This window comes from Tasmannia lanceolata, unplaced genomic scaffold (assembly GCF_043159265.1).
Source record: "Tasmannia lanceolata isolate RefF3 unplaced genomic scaffold, GAP_Taslan_0.1 ptg000002l, whole genome shotgun sequence".
Lineage (NCBI taxonomy): Eukaryota > Viridiplantae > Streptophyta > Magnoliopsida > Canellales > Winteraceae > Tasmannia > Tasmannia lanceolata.
The window spans coordinates 37,005,285-37,025,233 of record NW_027518679.1 but is presented as its reverse complement, the minus strand read 5'-3'; the positions used below and the strand labels follow the sequence as shown (position 1 = coordinate 37,025,233).

The window sequence follows — 19,949 nt, the reverse complement described above, 5'->3', positions numbered from 1 at the left end:
TGACAAAAATGAAAAAAAAAATCTATTTAACACCATAAAATTGACTTGTGTGCACTTCACATAAATATGAACAGGATCTCGTCTCTTATGGAAGACCAGATCTCGTCTCTTATAAACAAGATATCTCATTTTATGTTTTCACATAAAATGAGAGTTTTTTTTTTTTTGAAAAAATTATCAAGTGGGGCCCATGAGGACCTCTTACACCCTATGGAAGACAAGAAAATGTGGTAAAGGCAGAGAAGAGTATATGTGTCGTTTTGACTGGTTTGACCATAGTCATCCAGTTGTGGGTGTCGTGAATGAATCCAAGAAGGAGAATGGGAGAGCATAGAACTAACACCGTCCAGCAAAATTTTGTTCTACACCCTTTATGATATTAAATTATTAATCAAACTTACAAAAATTGCAAGATTGCTGCTAAGTGAGACATTCAATAATTAATTACACCATTGAGCGCAATTCAATTCTATACGACAATAATTAATCAAACTTACAAGGCAGGGACTACTGTCCAAGGGATGGGTTCTCATTATCAAAATAAAGAGGAGGCTGCCAAAATAATAGTGAAAGAAGGGTTGTCATTATCAAAATGAGGTGAGGGATATGAACACCAAAGTGATAAGAGGCTGGTGTTATTAAAGGTGTAAGGGCTGCCAAAATTAAGGGTGTGAGGGCTGCCATTACCAAAGTGAAGAGATGACTGCCCAAATCCTCAATTTGACAAACTCTACTCTTTTCTTTATACGTTTTCTTTAGGATCATTATTTTTCTTTTACAGATAAACCAACTAGAAAGAGAAACAGACTACTCAGATTAACGATGGGAATGTCTAATTTGAATCAAGAACAAATACCACACAGCAATACGAAAGACCAAATGGAAACATGAAGAACATCACAATCTAAAAAAAATGAGAATTATAAAAGAGAAGAAAATTACAACCGGTAGAAAGAATTTATAATTTTTATGCTAAATGAGTGTTCACACCCTAACATATTTAGATTACCCTAGAAAGTCCATCGGAATTAATTCAAGAATATCTTAACATAGACCAGCATAATGAACCATGTTATTAATGTCTGAATTCTAGTTAATGTAAAAAAAAAACAATATATGCAGACCTTATATATATTATTATTATTATTATTATTATTATATATATATATATATATATATATAATATTAGCTAATTCCAAACATAAATCATGTGATCTCAGTGCCCTAGTAAAAATCAAATGATATAAATATATATGAACCACAATATTAACAGATAATAAACAGAAATGAGTTTCGAATTACCTGAGATGTTATCCGGACTGTAAAGGATTACCTTTGCCAGTGCCACATAAGGAAGCCCATCCGAAGATAACTCCCATATCATACACAGATGATGCCCAATCAGAATTTCTGGGAAGAGGAATGATGATACAGAGATTGCAATTGAGTACAAACAAATAAGTTCTCTTTAATTCAAGGTCTTCAAAAGAATAAACTCTCATGTCTGCTTCCTTGTAATAATGCTCTCTAAATGTATTGGATAACCAAACCCTTTTTCAGGATTTTCCAAGATCGAGACAAATAAAGAACCTTTCTTTTTGCAGAGCCTAATGTAAGAGCTCAAACTCCCTCCTTTCCTTCCATCCAATCAACTCCTCTAGAGAAAGGTCCTTCTTCTTCTTCAGTTTTAAAATGCCTTTTCTGTTTCATTCTTCTTCCAATCCCAAAACAAAATGAAAGAGGGAGATGTAATTATAGAAAACATGTTGAAATGAAACCCTAGAATGTATAGGAATTGCAAGAGGGTTTCGTCATCTATAATGGCAACTCAGAAATGGTAAAGATGAGAAAACTATGAAATTTCCTGAGAAAATGAATATTGCGATCTAAATTCCCTTGTTCTTCCGGTAAAAAAATAATGAGCTGCTAGGGTTCGGTGTTTGAAATTGCAGCTGATTAAACTTGAGAAAATCTGAAAAAATGACTCAAATCTGATGACAAGATGGATTTTACTAATGATTGATGGCAGAGATGGCGTTAGCTCTAAAGATTGTTGCGTAGGTGGAAGATGATCGGATTCCGGCGGATCTTGCCGGAATCAATGGTGGACTGTAGTTAGACACAATAAAGAAAAATTAGATTTAGGAAGTGGCTAGGGTTTCTATAAAAGAAAGCTTCGAATCTATGGCTTAAAAATAGACTTTTGGCTTGCAATTGGTGAAGAAGATAATAATAGAAAGAAGAAAGACAAAAACGGCAAGCTATTTTGGCCGGCCGGAGCTTTAGATTCCGCCGAAATTCGATCGGAGAAGAAGAAAATAAAAGAGGAAATTTAGGGTTTCAAGGGCTTGGCTAAAGGAAAAGGGATTAGATCTAAGGCCTGTACAAAAAGAGGAAACAATGACTTTCAGGTGAAAAGACTGACCGGAAATGACCGGAGTTGGCCGGAAATCTTTTCCAGGCGATTTTTCCGACACATCTGTTTGAAATGAGGTTCTGGAGACTCCGATCTGCTTATTTTCTTTCTTCTGACGAGTAGATCTCGGTCTCTTCCTCAGATTTTCAGATCTGATTTCAATCAAGCTCGAATTACTCGAAATTTTCTCCCGGAAAACACGAAGACGAACAAAAAGCCGCTGCAAAGGATGAAACCTCCATTACTGTGTCTTCAACTAGTACATTCGAAGATCCGTCAATGATCGGAAAGATCGGAATACGATTCCGGCGAGGAATTTTTGACCGGAGCTTCTTAGAGTAAGATACCGGTTTGAACGCTCGTTTTTTTTTAGAGCTACTCCGTTGAAGAATAGGAACAAGTTTCTTAGGCATCTTGGCGGAGCTCGATCGGATTCCAGCAAGAAATCCGCCGGAGAAGAGGGCCGGCCAAATCTCTCTCTCTCTCGTTCTCTCTCTCTCTCTCTCTCTCTCTCTCTTAGATTAGGAAAACCCCCTTTTTTTTTAATTTTAAATGAGGCTTAAATCCCATTTATAGAAAACGTTGGATTGATATCCGCACCCCAGATGGATAAAGCGCGCGAAACATTGATATAGCGCACCCGCCATTTTTGTCTTTTTCGGTTCAAGTTCGGCCCCATCAAGGATAATCCACCCCCCTCTTGCGAACTCGTACTACGACTTTACTCGACTCGTTCGCTAGGCAAACGCGCTCGGAATTCGACGAAATTTTACAGGGGTCTAGCTGGGACCCTAACCTACCTTGGGGTGAAATTTGGGACCCTATCTTGCTGCTTTGGTGGGGTTTTGCTCAAACTTGGACGGTTTAGGCACGGTCAAAATGGGGTGTCTACAGCCTTAACGAGCCTGGCCTAAATCGGGCTCGGCTCGTTAAGCTTAACGAGCCTGGCGAGCCAGCTCGGCTTAGCTCATCAAGGATTCGAGCTGAGCTCGAGCGAGCTTCAGAGCCCAAGCCAAAATTGACACCCTTAGCTGTCAGGGGTAAAATCCACTCCTCCTTTAGATAAATGACACGTGGCATTGAGCCTAAACGAGGAAACCTAACTCGCCTTCTAGAAGAAAGAGGCGAGAACGATTCTCTATCCCTCCAATTTAGCTACGTCCTCAAAGAGGAAAGAGTTGTAAATGGAATGTTCTATACGAGCATGGTAACTCTCCAAAAGTTGGTAAACCTATAATATAAACCAGTTCTCGTGAGGAAACTTGGTGGTTATCTCCAAAGGAAATTGCCCAATGATGAAAGACTCCTATCAAGGCAAGTTTTCCAAACTGTTGTGAACTCCTCCCTTATAAAAAGAACCCCATGCTCATATGCATCTTCAACATCTTGAATCACTAGCCAAAATAATTCTCAAGTTCTCCTATTGCTTTGTTTCTCTACTATTGTGCTGATTTCTGACTTGATCATCGGGATGGTCTCCCGTAGTCACAACTTGAAGACCCCTAACGTATTTTCTTTGAGGGCAGATCATTCATAGGTTGAACCTCTACAAAACACAAAACATTAAACCCTAAACTGATACCTCGCTTCATACAAACTCAAAATACTGATGTTTCTTTTGAGGATTTGAGGGTCGGGTCGAGAAGAGCTTTTCATGTAATAGCGTTTCATATCCAGAAGCACGGAAACTCAATCCCGATCTTCTCTAGATCCACCTCTCAGGCTATCACTGCCAGATAGAGGTTGAAGGAAAAAAAAAAAAAACACATCCTTTAACTCGATTCAAACTAATGAAGATAAAAAAGAAAAAATGAGAGGGGGAATGGGGATGGGTTGAAAAGGTAAGAGAAGAGCCATTTTTTCTTCTCTGCCGCTTAGCTTCGGAAGTGTTGAGAGAGAGAGAGGCATCTCAAGTGACAATTCTAACGGAACTGGATTGTTTTTCTATTTTCTAGTGTATTTATCGGAGCTCCTTTACATTTAGCATTGAAACGTGACCTCGATGCAGTTTCTTCAGTGCACATGGCTGGCACTCCATTTTCCGTCATTTCCCCTCTCTTTTGATATTTGTCGCCCAGCTTGTAGGAAATATTGACATGCCCTTTATCACCGCCTCATCTCTCAAACTCTTTAACCTAATTTGGGTTAGTTTTATCCCAACCCTCTAGTTTGTCCAAAAGGGCAGGAGGGAAAGAGGAAAATGGTGGTGGGAGAAGGGAATCGGGCAAATCCGATGGTTCACATTCCTCCTCGATGATTTAATGGCTGAGATGGTGGTTCCCATTCCAGGAACAAGTGTCAGCGGGAACAGAGGGGATTACTCTCAGTATGGAGAAATCTGCGAAGTTATTAGCTTCCTTTTAGAAAACAGCTCTTAGGTCCTTTGAATTGCTTTTTTTTTTGGGTGGGGGGGAACCCCATTGCATCTTGATCTGCAGACAGAGATTGAAAAAAAGAAAAGAAAAAACCCACATTCCAATTCAGCTCAAACCAATGAGAACAAACAAGAGAAAATGAGGGAGGGATGGATAGGTAAAAACTTGTCCTCTTGAGTGGGAGATGATGATGATCTTTCCAACTTTGTTGTTGCTGAAAGAAAGAAATCGTTGTAGTTACTAGTTTCCAGCCGCCTTTGATGTTGGTGCCCACACCCCAATTTTGTTGTTGCTTAAAGATAGCCTCTGATTGGGGGTTGAAGGAGGATGATATGTGTAACGACCACAAAAATTTCTTTCCCTTAATCTGCTTTTAATTATATTGATATTGGCACCCTCTTAAAATTTAGGGATTTGAAGTACTACTGTATAATGATACTAACACTCCCATTCAATAACAAGTAGGGCCACTTGATTTTCTTCCAATTAAGTTAGTTTCTAAAATTTAAGCTAATGCCTAATTTAGCCATTAAGAAAAAGGGCCATATTGTAATTGTTATTGGGAGATAAGGGAGGAAGAGATAAAGTTAATTTGGGAAACCCAGATCTCCCAAAAAAAAAATTTGCTGCACCCTGCGGACCCCGATCCGAGGACGAGTGCCGAGGGACGCGAGATCCCTCCTGCAATCCTCTAAGATCTCCACAATGTGAAGGAGAGCTCTGCCAGGGAACTCTCGAAACGGATGCCACCCTCACAGCATAGCATGAGTGGCGATATAAAAGAAAGAGATATGTCTCGATCCGGAGCCAAGGCTCGAAACCAAGACATATCTGAAATAAACTCAGAGTCGCCATCCATGGACACGCCATGGAACCAAAACAAATGCTCTGTTTGCAATGGATAACCAGAGATACAAAAGGTCCGTGCCTGATGACGAATGGAGAAGGTCCGAAGAGCGCCCCCAATTCGCCCGAGTGCGAACACTTGGTCTCTTATGCCATTTATTATTAACCTTGAAGAGTTTTAGGCGAAAATCATGTGAAATGGGAACAATCCTCATGAGTCGTCTACCTAAGCATGCATTTCCTGAGAATACAAATAATAAGCACACAAAATAAAATAAAAGATGTGTCGCCTAATGATTGTTAGATTATGAGTGACATACCTAACTGGTGTCTAAGTTCTGGTGGACGAACACATGCATGCTACAGCTAAAGGTATAGTCCTGCGCAAGAAAGTAAGAAAACACAGCAAAATATACAATATAACAAAACAACAAATCCTAAGACTCTAAATGATTAGCCCGAGTCCTCGGATGGTCTGATGTTCATCCAAAGAAGCCTACGTATCCCCGCCTCCACGAGAATCAAGGCAACGTAGTTCTTCGCACCTATTCTAAACTAGGATGCCTAAGACACCTAGACCTCTATCTTAGACTCGATCTAAAAGACCAGACTAATTATTAAAGCTTCTTGAACGATTATTTAAATTCCAGTGAATTGTAGATTTTAGGACACCCTATATGCCCTAACTAAATGCAGGTTAGCCCTAAGCTAATGCAGGTGGTTCCTACAACCTATGTGTAACTAGGCTGTATTTCCTAAGGAAAACAATGGGATCACTAGCGCATTCTAGACCTAGTCATCAGTCGGCGATATGAATCGCCAACTGACCGGACGGAGGCGCTCCTATTACTCTAGGACAAACCCTAACTCTAACACAAACACAAACAAACCACACAACTGTAGACACCCCATTTTGACCGTGCCCTAATCCCTTCTTTGTTTGAGCAAAGCCTCATCAAATAAATGAGATAGAACCCCGAATTTCACCCCAAGCTAGCTTAGGGTCCCAGCTAAGCCCCTGCAAAATTTCGTCAAAATCCGAGCGCGTTTGCCTAGCAAACAAACCAAGGTGAAGTCGTAGTGTAAAGCAGAAGAGGGGGGGTGTGTTTATCCTGAGAGGGGGGCGTTTTTATTTTGGAATGTTATATTTTTATCCGAATGGGACGCGCAAAATCGCGCGCCCATCATTCTGGTGTGCCGATATCAACAACCCATTATTTTCCTTATAAAACAAAAATCTCGTGCAGAAAAGAAAAAAAAGGAAAGAAAAAAAGAAAATATTCGTTTAAGAGAGAGAGAGAGAGAGAGAGAGAAAGAAAGAGAGAGAAAGTAAATCTGCCATTATCTCCGACCATTCCTCCGGCCAACTCCCGCCGGCAAATCTTCATCTTCTCCGGTTCTTCACGTCATAGCCACCTTTTAACCCTCATTTGAAGGATCTAAGTTGTAGATCTGGTCAATCTTCATTTTTCCGATCAACACTTCCTCTTCTCCGATCGATTTCCACCGGGATTGAGAGCTCCGGCCGGCCAAATTCTCTTGCTATTCTTGTTATTTCCATTTTTAAATTCATCTCCTACATTAATTTTGAACCAAAGGTCTGTTGATTAACAGAATTCTGATCTTTCTTCATTTGAAACCCTAACCTGCAACTCTTATTTTCCGATCAAGAAATCACATAGTTCCGATCATCTGTCTCCGGCAAACTCCGGCCGAGACCTTGTCTTTGATTTTCTTCCATTATAAGCTGTTGATTCACTTTGCCTTCTTGGATCTGTTTTAGAAGCCTTGCAATTTCATTTTTCTAGTTAGAAATCCTAATTTCTTCACCTTTCTCCTCCGATTGATTTCGTCTGAGTCTCGATCTAGTTCTGGCCAGTCACTTTCTTACTAGATCTCCATCTTCTTCAACCTATAAGCTTTCAGAGTTTCAATCTGACTCTAGGAAAAAGACAGAAAAGAGTTGAGATTTTATTCAAGAGGAGAGATCAAAGGTTCTTAACAAAAGGAGAAGAAGATGTCAGTTGTGTAGATCTATACAAAGGAGATTCGAAAGATTTGAGCAATTGTCGAAATTAGGTATGATTTTTTTTAATCTGTTGATTCTCTTTAATAAAATTCAAATAATGCTATGTTATGTTATACGTTATACATCTGATTTAAGATCTGTTAGTTCTTTGTGTTTAGAAGATTTGTTTAGTTAATTTTTTTTTTTTTTTTTTTTTTCTTCTTTCAGAAATGTCTTTTTATGATTTATTGGTGTTGTTATTATAATGGAAAATTAATGAAGTAATTTGATGCTCTAATATGCCCTGTTTGTTGAGATCTATGGTTAGAATGCGATGTTGAACCATTATATTGGAAAATATATATCAGAATTTGATCTCTTGCTTTGTTTCTCTCAAGAATGAACTTTATTATTTCCATTCCAACAAGTATCAAATCCTACAGTCATCTTTCTATTTAGAATTCTAGTTCATCTGATGATCAGAATCCTAATTGGTTCTTAAAATAACATGTCCGAGTAGATCATTTTGTCAAGAGACTGCAGTATAAGTATAAGCTTTGAATGATTTTTTTTTTTTTTGTAGCTAGTTGGATATAGTTGATGTTGTCCTCTAGTCAACTTAATTGAGTTTATGAGCTTTTAAAGTTTAAAAAGTCAGTCCATGAATTTCAGTATAGTTGATTTGGATTTCATTTGGTCTATTTTCTTCATGATGAATTTATATATATTAAGATTTTCAAATGGATATTATATTAGTTGGAAATTGTGATAGCATAGTCATTTCAATAAGTTGAGAAAACTAAATATTGTGATAGATATATTATCTTTTGGACTTCGTATAGATGTATTATATTTTCAATCCATTTCTTATTTTTCCTCATCCTCTTGATATGTCAGCCTTTGCTTTGTTGTGAAAACATAATGGTTGCAAATTGTGCTGTTTTTGTCTAATATAGAGTGCTCATGTTTGAATTTGGGAAATTATTTTGCTTTGTTAGAGAGATTGTGTTTCCCTATAAATGTATATCTTTATAGTACCTAGGGTTGTATTTATTCTAAAGAAGGCATAAATAGAAAAAGATAATGCCAAGTGGCTATAGTTTTATAAGTTGATATTGATACCATCATACATGAATATTATCTTGTCTCAATCCCTGTGTGAGTTAGCATTTATTTCAACCTTTGTTTTGGACTTTGTTTTGAGTGAATTTTTGTTTCAGTTTTTTGTTCTGAATCAAACCTTATTTTAATTACTCTTTTGGACTTGCCAATTGTATATGCGCAAGTTCTTAAACCCTATAATCTTCTCATGCATAAAAAAAAAGAGAGAGAGTTTTTACTAAAGCAATCAGCAAAGATCGCTGAAAGCCATAATTTTTTTTGATGTCTAAAAAATTTTATTTTCCCCAAATCTTATTCCTTTTATAAAGATATTTTTGATTAGTTAAGATTTTCTGTCAATATAGAAAAAATGAGTATTGATTGTTGCTTGTTGATATAAATATTATTTGTTTTAGAATTTTGCATAGAGTTATTTTATTATTTATTTATCGTCTTGATCAGACTTTACTAGTTACCATGGTCCTTTGATCATAATCTGTTTTTACTTCATTATTGCATCACTAATAACGTCTTGTCTGATTACAAGAGTGATCCATGATTATCTAATTCCATAACTTTTAAAATTTTATTCCATATGCTAGTTAGTGGTTGCTTTTGTATTTATATTTAGTGTTGTCCATTGTTATAGGCTGAAGTAAATTTACCTTACTTAGCTATCGTTTGTTTTTACTGTTATGATAAGAGGAAAATACAGTTCATATTAAATCATTGATGATGGTAATTTACTGTGAATCGTGTGGTGACCTATTAGTTAACTTTGACGCTCACAATTCAAATTCTTTCATATTATTAAGGCCTTAATTATTTTTGTACTTTCATTTTCACTTATTATTCAGTCCCTGCTCTTGGATTGGCAGTTCGGCCTAATCATTTCTTTAGTCTTGTTCCATATTTTGTGGTTATTTAAAGATGTAGACTAAGTTACATTGTAAGCAATTATTATAATAAAGAAGAAGCTATATTAATACCGGCATGTTTTAATTATCATGAAAGCTAGCTGTTACTCTACAACTCTCTGTATCTGTTGGAGATAATGGTGTCACAGTAGTATGGTTTACTTATAGTCAGTGGTAACATGGTTGAATTTCAAGGATAGTTCAAGTTAATGCCCTGTTATGTATTAAAATTTGTATAAATTGAAAATATCATTTAATGTGTTTCTATAATCTGTTAGAAATTTCATACTTCTCTTTCATACTAAGCTTTGAGTTAGGGTTCGAAGACGGTAATAAATGGATTGTTCAGGTGAGATTATCTCAAAGCTTATTATTCTCATTCTTTTTTATTTAAATAAATTGTTAAATAGGAAGAAGGAAATCAGATGACTACTCTATTCGATGTTATCGACATGAGTACTGTCTGATTTCAAGGCGGGATGTGGAAATATTATCATGTGTATTATGATATCAGATGATTACTTTAGCATCATCTGATTTCATCCCCATATTGGGGTGGTGTTTGTGGTTGGGCATAGAAGTGTTTGATATTGTTTTCTTTTACTTTATTAGGCTATCCAGCGGCTGGTCTGGACTAATTAATGTTGTTTACCATTTTATGATTGCTATTTTATTAAAAATTCTTCTTTGCTTAACACTTGATTTATTTTTATAAGAATAGAATGGAATTTGCGATTATCTGGTAGCCTCTTCTTCTCTTTTTTGATAGACTAACACAGTCTTATAGATTTCTGTTAAATTTCTTTAGATATTAGAATTCCCTCTCGCTGAAAGGGCGATGAAGGCGCTAGCCCAAGCCCATCCTTAGGGGACTTGCTCAGTCCAAGTTGCATACCTCTCCTTTGTATATAGGAGACTTGCCTAGTCTCATTCTCTTACTAACCCTCCTCTTTGTGCGTCGTTTGGTTTTGGGAGAACACCCTACTCGGCTTGGCTTCATACCCCTATCCTATATGGGTATCTGGTTGCACATTTGTTGCACCCTAGGGCTAGGTAGCTGTCCGGCCCGGCTGGGTGTTTTACCTTTGCCAAATATGCACAGGGTCTTTTATTCCTTTTTTACGTCATTTGTGTCTCGGAGACAAGCCTTGTCTCATGTAGAGAGTTTCCCCTTTAGGAGGCTTACCTAGCCTCGTGTTAGAGTGGCCTCCTCTTTTAGAGTGAGTCTTTGACTCGGTAGTGTTATTAGAGAGTCTCTGACTCATTTGTTCCTCCTCTCCAGTGTTATTAGTTAGGAGTTTTTCCATTAGAGACTAACTCAGTCATATAGAGCCTTCCCTGCTTAGGATCTTAGATTATTTTCTCTGTTCTTGGGGCACTATCTTTCTTGTTGTGGTTTGTCTCTTTGAGACGCCAGTTTCTTGTTGTGGATCGTCTCTTTGAGGCGTTAGTTTCTTGTTCGGGGTTTCCCCTTTGGATTTAGGGCTTTGCCCTAGTTTGTGGTTGTTCTTGTGTGTTCCCTGGAAGATTGAAAACATTTAAAGGTCCTGAGCATTGGAAAAGCTTTAAAATCCAAAAACATTAGAAATTTAAAACCCAAAAACATTTGAAAACTTTAAAAATATCAAAAACATTTAAAAATATAAAAAACCTTAAAAAAATATAAAGTGTTGAGTGTTTCTTTTAGAAGCGTAGTTTGAGAGTTCGTTTCGAACTACGTTGGCTTGATCCTCTTCCACGAGGTACGTAGTGCAGCTTGAGATTCTTATCTCAGGTCCAGCCAAACCTTTGTAAATAAATCATTTACCCATTTTAAGAAAAAATACCAAAAATCTTCAAAACCTTGTTTTCAACAAGATCTTCCTCTAGAGTTAGTAGTTTGTCCTAGATAAAGAGTTTTAGAGTTTTGAGTTTGTCTTTGATGTGTTGTGTGGTTTGTTTGTGTTTGTGTTAGAGTTAGGAGTTTGTCCTAGAGTTATAGGAGCGCCTCCGTCCGGTCAGTTGGCGATCCACATCGCCAATTGATGACTAGGTCTAAGATGCGATAGATCCTACTGTTTTCCTTAGGATATACAGCCTAGCTACACATAGATTATAGGAACCACCTGCATTAGCTTAGAGCTAACCTGCATTTAGTTAGGGCATATAGGGTGTCCTAAAATCTACAATCCATTAGAATTTAAATAATCACACAAGAAGCTTTAAAAACTAGTCTGGTTTTTTAGATCGAGTCTAGGATAGAGGTCTAGATGTCTTAGGCATCATAGCTTAGAATAGGTGCGAAGAACTACGTTGCCTTGATTCTCGTGGAGGCGGGGATACGTAGGCTTCTTTGGATGAACATCAGATCATCTAAAGACTCGGGCCTAGGTATAGATTAGAGTCTTAGGGTTGTATGGTATCGAGTCATTTTCTATGTTTTGCAGTGTTTTCTTACTTTATTGCGCAGACCTTATACTTTTTGGTGTGTCATGCATGTGTTTGTTCATCAGAACTTAGACACCCATTAGGCATGTCACTTATAACCTAGCTATGCTTAGGTGACACATTTTTCTTTTATTTTATCTTGTGTGCCTTTGATTTCATCTCCGAGACATGCATGATTAGATAGACGTCTTCTCGGAGATATTCATTCCCATTTCATATGATTTTCGCCCAAAGCTCTTCAAAATTATTAAGTAAATGGTATAAGAGACCAGGTGTTTGCACTTGGGCGGATGAGGTGCTCTTTAGACCTTCCGAATTCGTAACCAGGCACGAACCTTATTTTATATCTCTGGTTATCCGTTGCAACAGAGCATAGTATGGGATCCAAGGCCCATTTGCCTTTTTCCTTGGATGGCGACTCTTCTTTGTTTAAGGTACGCCTCGAATCTGGGCTAGTCCCCGAATCGAGAGGTATCTCACCTTTTGTATCGCCACTCATGCTGTGAGGGGCACTTCTTTCGAGAGTTCCTTGGTAGAGCTCTCCATTCACGTGGATGATCCTGAGACTTAGTGTGGGGGCCCGTTCCCCGCCTCTCTCTCGGATCGGGGTCCACAGGCTGGCGACTCTGCTGGGGAATTCTTGGAACATTGCCTAACTCTGTTAAAATGCCATTTGTTATTAATTTTGAAGGATTTTGAGCTAAAATCATTATAAATGAGAATGTAATCGCTTAGAATCCAGGGGCACCAAATAGGTGTTTAAAACAAGGGATTCACACACTACACAACATACATCATTTTTTATTTTCATTTTTTTTTTATTGATTTTGTTATTATGGGCTCCACGGGATAGATACAATGCGTGCCAGATGGGATGTCATTACCCTACTAGTACTATTGTATCTATTTCCAAGCTATGCGCCAGAGCTGCAGCCGTAGACACTGGGTGTGCTGGTGTTCTACAGCAGCCGATGAGCGATGAACATACTCTGTATAATGCTGGGTGTGCTGGCATTATACATCAAGGGTATGGTCATAAGCATAGTACCCTGCAGAAATGCCTGGGCCTTACTTTTATTTCATTATATTATGTATATATATTAGCTGCTCCCTTTAGAACCAAAATTAGGGAACCCTTGCTAGGACATTATATATATGTACTCATATAGGACGAACATGTGCGACCAGCATATGTGAGCCTAGGATAGAAGTTAGCCTACCCATGTAGTGTAGAAGGGCAAGTCACGCCGTGATTGCCCGCCGCATTATCTAGTACACTCACAGACACTTTTGAGTCAAGATTTTCTTGGCTCTGCTAGATCAGGTTAGGGCTGGTGCCCCTGGTTAGGGTATGTATGTATATATGTACGTGCATGTATTATATCTATTTGTAGATTAGGACCTGTATCCTAGATTAGGTTTCCGTATCTATCTCAAGTCGTGTATTCCTTCGGACCTGATCGATGACATTGCTTTTACTTGGTCGTCGCCTGGGTCGTGATCTATCCTGTGATTTTTTATCATATGATTATTCCAGTATCTTAGGTTTATGTCCAGAAGATTTCTTAATCTATTATTATCAGTTAGAGCTTTCTTGTTCTTTCAGTTGTGGGTTTAGCCGATGACTTTCTTTTATCACCTTTTATGGCCATGATCTAATCCCTGATTCCTCGTTGTCCTGATCGGCCTTTCTGCTAACCTGTTAGACCAGGTTCTGTCTGTCAATAGAATTTTCTGGTCTAACTGTCAGCTACATAGCTTCATTCTTCAGTCTTCCAAAATGGTTAATCGTTTTTCCCGGTCTTTATCCTGATCATGGTCTATGTTTTGTCTCCTGAGTGTATGGTAGTGTTCCTTCGTACATGTACTACTCATTGAGTCGATGTACAGTTTTGCTATCTTCTTGTACATACCCTATTTGTCGAGTCAGTCGTTCAGATTAGGCCCTTTTTGCAGTAGATGTTCCAGATCTGATTCATCCTATTTGCAATCTTTTGATGCATTTGATAGTGTTTCCTCTACTTGTGTTGGGGCTATATCTGCCATTTCGTTTTCAGATTGTACGAATCTTTTCTGTATATTTCGGTTTGGTTGTTCGGTTAGATTAGAACCCTCCTTTCCAATGAGGGATTCCTGGTTTAATCACTTGTATGTACATTATCTCAAAGTCACCTAATTAGTGGTCTATAATTGATCTTCTTATGGCCAATGATCTATTCATTTCCCTCGGATCATGAGTTCATTCGGGTTGAGTACACAGATACATGTCATATATGTATATTATCCTTCGACTGTGTACTCATTCTTTTGATGTGCCAGGGGTTCATGCTGTGTATGGAAATTACTCATTGTGTTAGATTTTGCTATTTGCATGCTTTGTCTTAGATGTGGTTGATGGTTTGTCCGCTATCTCTGTGACCATGATCTACCATTATCGATCATCTTGATCATACAGTTGTCATTGTCCATCATCAGATTTGAGATCCAGTCTATGACCTACTTCTGTCATTTTGTGGCCGTGGTCTACTTTTCTGATCTATTCGAAAGTCTATGATTATTGATGAGCAAAATCAGTGTCGCCAGTTGTATCCTTCCCATATGATTGGTCAAGTTTATCCCCGTTATTTCATTATTCAGGATCATCTTCACTCTTTTCTGATCTTATCCTATCTGCGATCAGGTTGAATCATGTCGAACAAAGTGATGAGGAGCTGGATAAGTGAGTCAATTCAAGCTCTTCCGCGCGAGCGTGCAGAGTGGAGTATGGCCGACAAGTTCATCAGCACGTTTAATCATTTGAGCGCATCCGGTGTGAACTGGCAATTTCTTCAAGCAGCTGCAAAACTTTGGGATCCTATTCTTCATGTTTTTCAATTAGGTCCCTTTGAAATCTGTCCTATATTCGAAGATTGGTGCGCCCTGTTAGAACTCCCACCTGAGGGACTCTGGATCCAACCTTCGAGTATAGCGTCTCCTCGTTCCCTTTTTTGTAAGCTTTTCGAGAACAAAACTGTTGATGCTATACCCTATTTCAAGGAAACGTACGTGCAATTCGATGACCTCATTGAGCGTTTTTCTAAAAGCATTGACCCTACCGATTCCCGTTTTCAAAATTGTCGGCGCAATGCTTTAATCTTTGGTGTCCTTGCACGTCACGTTATTCGTGAAGACTCCAGTATTGCCCCAGTGACTTTACTGAGTGTAGTCGACCAAATTAGCGAAGGAAGGAATCCTGTCCCAATCATGCTAGCGGAAACCTTCTCTGGGCTGGATCTTATTGCTCGGCAAGAGGTTAAAAATAACTTCCATGGGTGTGTCAAACTGCTTTATCTGTGGCTTTGTGAAAAACTCACCATCCTTCGGCCGCGGAGCTCCCTTCAGTACACCCTCAAGGATCACCTTTCGTGGCAACCAATGGCCAATAAACCCAAATCCATTGATGAGTGGCATAATTGGTTGCAGCACGTGGAGAAGGATCAATTCCACTGGGTGAGTCATTCATGTTTATACGTTATCACTAGTACTTACCCACACCCATTTGTGTATCTTATGGGTTTGGAGAAGTCAACCTTTTATGCACCCACTCGTTTACTTTACCAGATCACGGGAAATCCATGTCCTCCCGGATTTGTAAATCCTCCTCCTTGCGAAAAGCTTACTCCCGATCTCATAAAGTCTATTGTAGCTGCTTGGGGAAACAAGGTTACATATAAAAGATTTGCTTTATCATCTAAGGTCCATCGGAAAGAGTTACCAGAAGAGCCCGTGAGCAAGAGAGCTCGGATTGAGGAACCTTGAAAATCTATATCATGTTTTGTTTTTGTTTTATTTCTGCATTTCACATCATTGTCAGTCTGCTTATCCAGCTGTGATCAGAGAACAATAGTTTTCATCCTTTGTAATCACAATTTGAATTTTGTTAATGAAAGTGTGTTTTTGTTTCTTTTGTCATTGTTTGATCAAAATAGTTTATCTCGATTATCAAAATTTTAATCTAGTGCTTATATTTCCATAACAGGATTCTTGATTGAGCAGCCATTGCTCCTAAGAAAATCCTCGTTTCAAAATCAACCTGGTCCCGTCAGTCCGCTGATTCCAGGCTGAGTCGTTTTTCTTCCTCACCAATTTCTTTTACCTCCCCTGCATTACCTTTCTCCAATCTCCAGGAAATCCCTTCGCCCGTCCAATTTCCTATTGCACAGATGGCTGATTCTGGAAACGCTATAGCTGAGATGAGTGAGATGATGAAGGCTATGCTTCAACAGATGAATAATATGAATGAAGAGATAGCCCGTCTGAAAAATGACAGAGAGTCTACTTCCAGAGAACATGTAGCTCAGCACCCATCAGTTATACCTCCTCCCCCTCCTACAATGGCCGGGCCTGCGGTCTTGAACGTCGAAGACGATCTTGATAATGAGCAGTATGAAGAAGAAAATCGTCATCCTAATCTGAATAGAGCCAATGAGGACAGAGCGATGGCGGACAGAATGGATAGGCTGGCCCAAGAGATGGAAAACATAAAATTTCAAGGCCCGAAAAAGTTGAACATGGCCGATTTTATGTTATATCCGGGAGTCACATTGCCTCCTAGATTCAAAGTTCCAGACATGGATAAATACGATGGGACCGGGTGTCCTCGAAGCCATCTAATGTCAGTTCTTCCGCTTTTGCAACAGCATGGTCTATCTCCGGAGCAAGTTGCTCTATTATTTCCCAGATCTTTGGTCGGAGTGGCTAAAAAGTGGTTCTTGAGCTTAAAGTCAGAGGAGATCCGAACTCTAGAGAGTATTGCAAACAGGTTCGTCGAACAATTCTCTATGGAAGAGGGGATCGATGTAACTAAGAGAGATTTGAAGGCTTTGAAACAGGGCCATAATGAAACTTTTACTTCCTTCATCCGTAGATGGAGAAGGAAAGCTGCCCAGATGACTCATCGGTTATCAGATGAGGATCAGATCAAGATTGTGGTGAAAAACCTATCACCACAATATTACCACCATATGGCTATCCAATATTTCCTTGATTTTAACCATCTTATTAAGACTGGGACTCAGATAGAAGATGCATTGGCTAAAGGCCTGAGATCTAGAGTACCATCTGATGGCAAAGAAGGGAAGCGACCTGTGATGGCGCCGAAAGAGGTCCATAATGTCAATTATGTCAGGCCGCCCCCACCCAGAGTAGTTACTGAAGTAAGAAGGCCGACAATGGAGCAGAAGCCTCTTCGTCATTTTGATCCCCTTCCGTATTCTTTGTCCGTAGCTTTGAAGAAGCTATTGAAGGAAAAGAAGATCAAGTTGCCTGACATTAAACCTCCTCCCAACCCGTTGCCAAGATCCTGGAGAGAAGATCAGTTCTGTGATTATCACCGCAACACTGGCCATATCACTGACAGGTGTTTAGCTTTGAAACACCAAATTCAGAACATGATCGATAGGAAGGAACTGTCAATCCAGTTACCAAATGTAACTAGAAACCCCCTTCCTACGCATGCAATGCCGCCTCCATCCTCGGTCAATGTCATTTGCGCCGAGGAGTCTATCATTGATCCGGCTTCCTTCATATGTGCTGTGGAATCCGAAGAACCCTATGTCTGGAAATTTGAAGAAGAAGATCAGTGGGCAGAATCTGAAAAACCCTATGTCTTATCCTGGAATGACCCTGATGTGGCTGGGCCATCAAACCAATCCTATATTCTCCAGTGTGAGGATGAAAAGAAAGAAAGCGAATCTCTGTATGTCTTAAGGGTGAGTGATGATGAGGAAGAAGAAATACAAACCCCATACATCCTTAAGATAGATGATGAAGATTTGTTGTTATTGAACGATCAGTGTGATGAACTCCGCCACGTCACACGGGGTGGACGAGTCTTCAAACCAGCTGAGCTTAGAGTTGAAAATCCCGCTGAAGTTGCAAGAGGGGTTGACAGTCAGAGGCAGAAACAAAGACTTGATGAAGAGGAAGATAACCTACTGAATCAGCTTAAGAAAACCCAAGCTAATGTTTCAATTTGGGGTTTACTGATGGCATCGCCGAAGCACAGACAGGGTGTACTTCGTGAATTGAACTCGTCCCAGGTATCAGTTGAGATCACTCCTGACGAGCTGGTCGGTTTGGTAGCCATGACCAAAGCTTCAAAAGCTTTATCTTTCTCAGATGAGGACTTGCCTTCAGAAGGAAAGGATCATACTCGTCCTCTCAAGATTACCCTGCTTTGCAATCAGAAGAAAGTATCAGAAGTACTGGTAGACAATGGGTCAGCTTTGAACGTGTGTCCTTTGAGCACTGCTACTACTCTGGGGTTTGGGCCTGAAGATTTTATTCCGTCTGAGCAGGGTATACTAGCATATGATGGTACCCGAAGGGATGTGATTGGAACGTTGGCTACTGAGATTGTCATCGGAGGAGAAACCTTTGACATTGAATTCCAAGTATTAGATATCAAGACTTCCTTTTGTCTCTTGCTTGGTCGACCTTGGTTGCATAAGGTTGGAGTTATCCCTTCCACACTTCATCAAAAACTGAAATTCATTCGAAACAATCGGGTGATCACAGTTAAAGGAGATCCCGAGCCAGAAGTCGGACAAATATCTCAAGAGCTTGTTACTGAAAATACAAGAGATATCAGTCTGACAGGATTTTCAGTGGAGGTTTCAGCTATCACCATGAAAGAAGCTATGAATGAAGAAATTATGTTTCTTTCTAGCACTAATACTCGGGTAGTCAAGATGATGCGCCGATTTGGATATCTCCCAGGGGCAGGTTTGGGGAAGAATATGCAGGGTCCGACTGAGCGACCTGAGTTGAAAGCGGTTGACGGATTATTTGGGTTGGGATACAAGCCGACTCGCAAGGAGATGCAAGAAATGAGAGCTTACATGTTTAAATGGGCAGAATGTCGCCGCAAAGGTTTAGAGTTTCCAATGGGACCTTTCAGCAAAGTCATGAATGGTAGATTCCGAAAAGAGGGAGCTGATTGCCCTTATTATGGTTTCTCAGAGCCATGGTATGATGAGAATGGGACCAAGCTGCCGGGTCTTGAGATTTTCTTTGCAGATGAGCTGCCAGCAGAATTTTACAGTAAGCAGATTACAGAGGCAGTAGTGACAGAGGAACCAGACTCAGACTGGGTTGAAAATTTTGAGCCAGAATTCCTAGATTCTTTGTTTCAAACTGAGGCACCAGTCATTGCTATGATTGGAAGAGATGCACCTTTTCTGAACCCAGAGGACTATGTCACCCCAGCCGAGGGACCTCTGGATAACTGGACCTCACAGGTTATACCCCAAGTAATCCCTCAGTACATTCCAGTCCCTTCAAAAGAGTCAGTTATTTTAAAGTATGTGTCAGTTTCTGAGTCCATCCCAGAGTCTGTCATTTCTAACTTTTCTTTTGATGCAGGTACTATAGAAGTTGGGTCTACTTCTGGAGTGGGTGACGAGTCTGTCCTTGGTGGTGTCGAGTCTGAGTCTGAGGACGTATTCATTGATTCTTTGGCTGTACATGTTTCTCATCGCGTCGATACTGATGTCGGCTTATTTTTTCATTCTGTTTCAAAATCTGTAACGCCTGATGTGGGCAAGTCATCTGATGTAATCATTCATTCTGATGAAATAAAAGATTCTTTTGCTTACATTCCTGTACTTGTCTCTTCTACTGATCCTGCTTCTAAACCTGATCAAGTAACTAATAATGATAATCAAGACTCCCCCTCTAATGAGGAAGCCGATGAAACTCCCCTTGAAATCAAGCATATGATTCAACAAGAGGAGAGTCACCGAGCTAAACCACTTGAAGAGGAAATTGAAACGGTAAATATAGGTGATGAAACCTTAATTCGGGAAATACGAATTGGC

At 39.4% G+C, this 19,949-nt stretch overlaps 1 protein-coding gene and 1 pseudogene across 2 annotated transcripts in view; one reads left to right on the top strand and one right to left on the bottom strand.

The window, feature by feature from the left end:
• The window catches only part of LOC143871549 (uncharacterized), a 181,201-nt pseudogene extending 178,255 nt beyond the window's left edge, over nucleotides 1–2,946 (bottom strand). The window contains exon 1 of the transcript XR_013246318.1: nucleotides 1,303–2,946. The product of XR_013246318.1 is annotated as an uncharacterized LOC143871549 (transcript). The remainder of the gene's footprint in view (nucleotides 1–1,302) is intronic.
• Nucleotides 2,947–16,292: 13,346 nt separating this feature from the next.
• Nucleotides 16,293–19,503, top strand: LOC143891344 (uncharacterized). The gene is made up of 6 exons (XM_077395936.1): nucleotides 16,293–16,588; nucleotides 16,685–16,891; nucleotides 16,997–17,060; nucleotides 17,148–18,028; nucleotides 18,137–18,524; nucleotides 19,495–19,503. The coding sequence occupies exons 1-6, from the start codon at nucleotides 16,293–16,295 to the stop codon at nucleotides 19,501–19,503; spliced, it is 1,845 nt and encodes a 614-aa protein (XP_077252051.1).
• The last annotated feature ends 446 nt before the right edge of the window (nucleotides 19,504–19,949 follow it).

What these genes read in the sequence shown, in the direction of transcription:
- LOC143891344 (XM_077395936.1), top strand. Translation starts at nt 16,293, where the DNA reads ATGGCTGATTCTGGAAACGCTATAGCTGAGATGAGTGAGATGATGAAG. An exon ending in ATGGCGGACAGAATGGATAG is followed by an intron (nt 16,589 to 16,684) that starts GCTGGCCCAAGA and finishes ATTGCCTCCTAG; the next exon opens with ATTCAAAGTTCCAGACATGG. An exon ending in AGGATCAGATCAAGATTGTG is followed by an intron (nt 17,061 to 17,147) that starts GTGAAAAACCTA and finishes ACTGGGACTCAG; the next exon opens with ATAGAAGATGCATTGGCTAA.